Source organism: Cebus imitator, unplaced genomic scaffold (assembly GCF_001604975.1).
Source record: "Cebus imitator isolate Cc_AM_T3 unplaced genomic scaffold, Cebus_imitator-1.0 Scaffold609, whole genome shotgun sequence".
NCBI classification, from domain to species: domain Eukaryota; kingdom Metazoa; phylum Chordata; class Mammalia; order Primates; family Cebidae; genus Cebus; species Cebus imitator.
This window is the reverse complement of record NW_016107924.1, coordinates 28,570-31,823: the sequence shown is the minus strand read 5'-3', so window position 1 is coordinate 31,823 and position 3,254 is coordinate 28,570. Positions and strand designations below refer to the sequence as shown.

The 3,254-nt window shown below is 45.1% G+C and overlaps 1 protein-coding gene across 1 annotated transcript in view; it reads left to right on the top strand.

Moving 5' to 3' along the window:
• STIP1 (stress induced phosphoprotein 1) overlaps positions 1–3,254 on the top strand; it is a 6,948-nt gene continuing 3,694 nt past the window's right edge. The window contains exons 1-4 of the mRNA XM_017516931.1: positions 1–95; positions 356–476; positions 1,501–1,597; positions 1,730–1,854. Of these exons, the coding sequence (XP_017372420.1) occupies positions 1,747–1,854 (108 nt within the window). The 5' untranslated portion in view covers positions 1–95; positions 356–476; positions 1,501–1,597; positions 1,730–1,746. The remainder of the gene's footprint in view (positions 96–355; positions 477–1,500; positions 1,598–1,729; positions 1,855–3,254) is intronic.

The following is a 3,254-nucleotide window of genomic DNA, read 5'->3' as shown; positions in this document are numbered from 1 at the left end:
TTTGAAAAGGGTGACTACGATAAGTGTCGGGAGCTTTGTGAGAAGGCCATTGAAGTGGGGAGAGAAAACCGAGAAGACTATCGACAGATTGCCAAGTATGCTCGATCTTCCAGAATACCTTGAGTAGTGTGGAGGGTTTGCTGTCCAAGACTTCAGTTTCCCTGCATGGGGAGGAGGGCTCCTGGCTATAGAATCTGCTATGTTAAGAAAGGGCTGGCAAGAAGGTCACCGGAGCCAAGACAAAAGGTGTTGAAAGGCAGCGAGGCGGGCCTTTCTAGTTGCAGGTGTGTTTTCTCTGCAGGAGCTGACCTTCTCTCTTTGTCCTAAGAACACTTGTCCCTGTTTTCTTTATCAGAGCTTATGCTCGAATTGGCAACTCCTACTTCAAAGAAGAAAAGTACAAGGACGCCATCCATTTCTATAACAAGTCTCTGGCAGAGCACCGAACCCCAGATGTGCTCAAGAAATGCCAGCAGGTGGGTAGGAAAAGAATAGGGGTGTTTTCCTAATAATTGAGCTGTTGTTTCTTACTGTTTTATTTATTTAATAATGAACTTGACTTTTTTTTTTTTTTTTTTTCCTCTCTTGAGACGGAGTCTTGCTCTTGTTGCCCGTGCTGGAGTGCAATGGCATGATCTCGGCTCACTGCAACCCGCGCCTCCCAGGTTCAAGCCATTCTACTGCCTCAGCCTCCTGAGTAGCTGGGATTACAGGCATGCGCCACCATGCCCAGCTGAATTTCTTTGTATTTTTAGTAGAGATGGGGTTTTACCATGTTGACCAGGCTAGTCTCTGACCCCGTGATCCGCCCACCTTGGACTCCCAAAGCGCTGGGATTGCAGGCGTGAGCCACTGTGCCCATTATTATTTGTAGAGAAAGGGTCTCACTGTGTTGCCCAGGCTGGTCTCGAACTCCTGAGCTCAAGTGATCCGCCCTCCTCGGCCTCCCAAAGCACTGGGATTATAGGCATGAGCCACTATGCCTGGCTGAACCTGACTTTTTTAGGTCATGGCTTTGGTCATCTTCTCTGCTTCTTTCTTTGTCATTTAATGTCACAACATGTAGGAGATGATCTGGCTTTTTTTTGCAGCTTTCTGTATTGGCCAAGAGTTCAGCACTAAATGTGTTACTATTGAGGGCCTGTGCATTAACAGTAGTTCTTGTAACATTTTTACTATTTTATACAACAAAAGTGGTGTGAATTAGGCCAGTTGTCTTAAATTATGTAGGGGGTGAGTTTATTCACAAAAGAATTGGTGAGAAAATGAATGGGGCTGGCTAGGCACGCATCCTTTTCATACAGGCCTTATTTTTGTACCAAGTGTCGTGTCAATGTCATTCATTCTCTTTCATGGTATAGCTTAATAATAAAGACTGTAAATTTCTTTTAAAATCTTGTCAGCAGTACTCTAAAAATTAAAATCGTAATGCGGTTTTTAAGTCCAATATTTAGATGTTTATGAGCATTAAATTACTATTCCAAGAATTATTTTTTGTAGGCAGAGAAAATCCTGAAGGAACAAGAGCGGCTGGCCTACATAAACCCCGACCTGGCTTTGGAGGAGAAGAACAAAGGCAACGAGTGTTTTCAGAAAGGTACTGCCTGCAGCTCAGGGGGCTGGGTGTGTGAGAGCGGTGCTGGGTGCTTCCCGTGCCTGACTGTGGGGTAAATAGGGCCTGGTACACATGGGGGCTTTTTAAAAGATTGTCTTTGTTTTTCTTCCCCAGGGGACTATCCCCAGGCCATGAAGCATTATACAGAAGCCATCAAACGGAACCCAAAAGATGCCAAATTATACAGTAATCGAGCTGCCTGCTATACCAAACTTCTGGAGTTCCAGCTGGCACTCAAGGTGAGACCCAGTTGTGTGGGAGCAGCCATTACTGTAAACCTGCAGATGAGGAGAGGGTTTTTCTCTCTGTGTTTTCATCAACTTTGGGTTGATGATGTTTGAGGTAGTCTCGCTCTGTCCCACCTCAGCCTCCTGAGGAGCGAGGACCACAGCACATGCCACCACACCCAGCTACATTTTTAATTTTTTTATAGAGTTGTGGTCTTGCTATATTGCCCAGAATTGTGTGTGTGTGTGTGTGTGTGTGTGTGTGTAAAATATGGGATGTGTATCTAAATGGTCCTGGCCCATGGAGTTATTAGTGGTTGGCAGTACATGGGTCGTTTCACTCTCATATCCTTCCTCACATTTTTTCTTTGTTTTTGCTTTTTGTTTTTTGGGGTTTTTTTGAGACAGAGTCTTACATTGTTGCTGGGGCTGGAGTGCAATGGTAATCTTGGCTCACTGCAACATCTGCCTCCCGGGTTCAAGCAATTCTTCTGCTTCAGCCTCCTGAGTAGCTGGAATTATAGGTGTGTGCCACCACATCCGGCTAATTTTTTATATTTTTAGTAGAGATGGTGTATCATTATGTTGGCCAGGCTGGTCTTGATTTGTGACCTCAGGTGATCTGCCTGCTTTGGCTTCCCAGAGTGCTGGGATTATAGGTGTGAGCAACTGCGCCCAGCACAGTTGTTTTTTTTTTTGTTTGTTTTTTGTTTTTGGGACAAGGTCTGGCTCTATTGCCCAGACGAGCTGGAGTGCAGTGGCATAATCTCAGCTCACCGTTACATCCGCTTCCCTTGCTTAAGCTGTCCTCCCACCTCAGCCTCCTGAGTAGCTGGGATTACGGGCATGCACATTGTACCCAGCTAATTTTTGTATTTTTTATAGGAAGGGTTTCAACGTGTTTTCCCAGGCTGGTATCAAACTCCTGGGCTCAAGAGATCCTCCTGCCTTGGACTCAAAGTCCTGGGATTGTAGGCATGAGCCACTGAGCCTGGCCTGTGTTTAATTTTTGAGGAACTACCCTGTTGTTTTTTCAGCAGCTGCACTATTCTTCCTTGCTTTTCTGTTTTGCTCAGGTAGGTAGGTCTGCTGTTCTCAGTCACATGAAATTTGGTCAGATACGATTAAGTTTAACACTGTGGAGTTCCCATCATTCTCTTGAGTATTAAGTTTAACACTGTGGAGTTCCCATCATTCTCTTGAGTATTAAGTTTAACACTGTGGAGTTCCCATCATTCTCTTGAGTATCAGCCACCCTTCCTCTATCAGAGTTTTTTGGACTGTTCTCTAGCTAACAAACCTGGACCGTACTGTGGGAAAGTGACAAAGTGTGATCTGTCTAGAAGCAGCCATACCTGGGTTTGTGTTGGTTTTATATTTTGTGCCACTGTCTTCTGGGTCTGTGTCTTGGC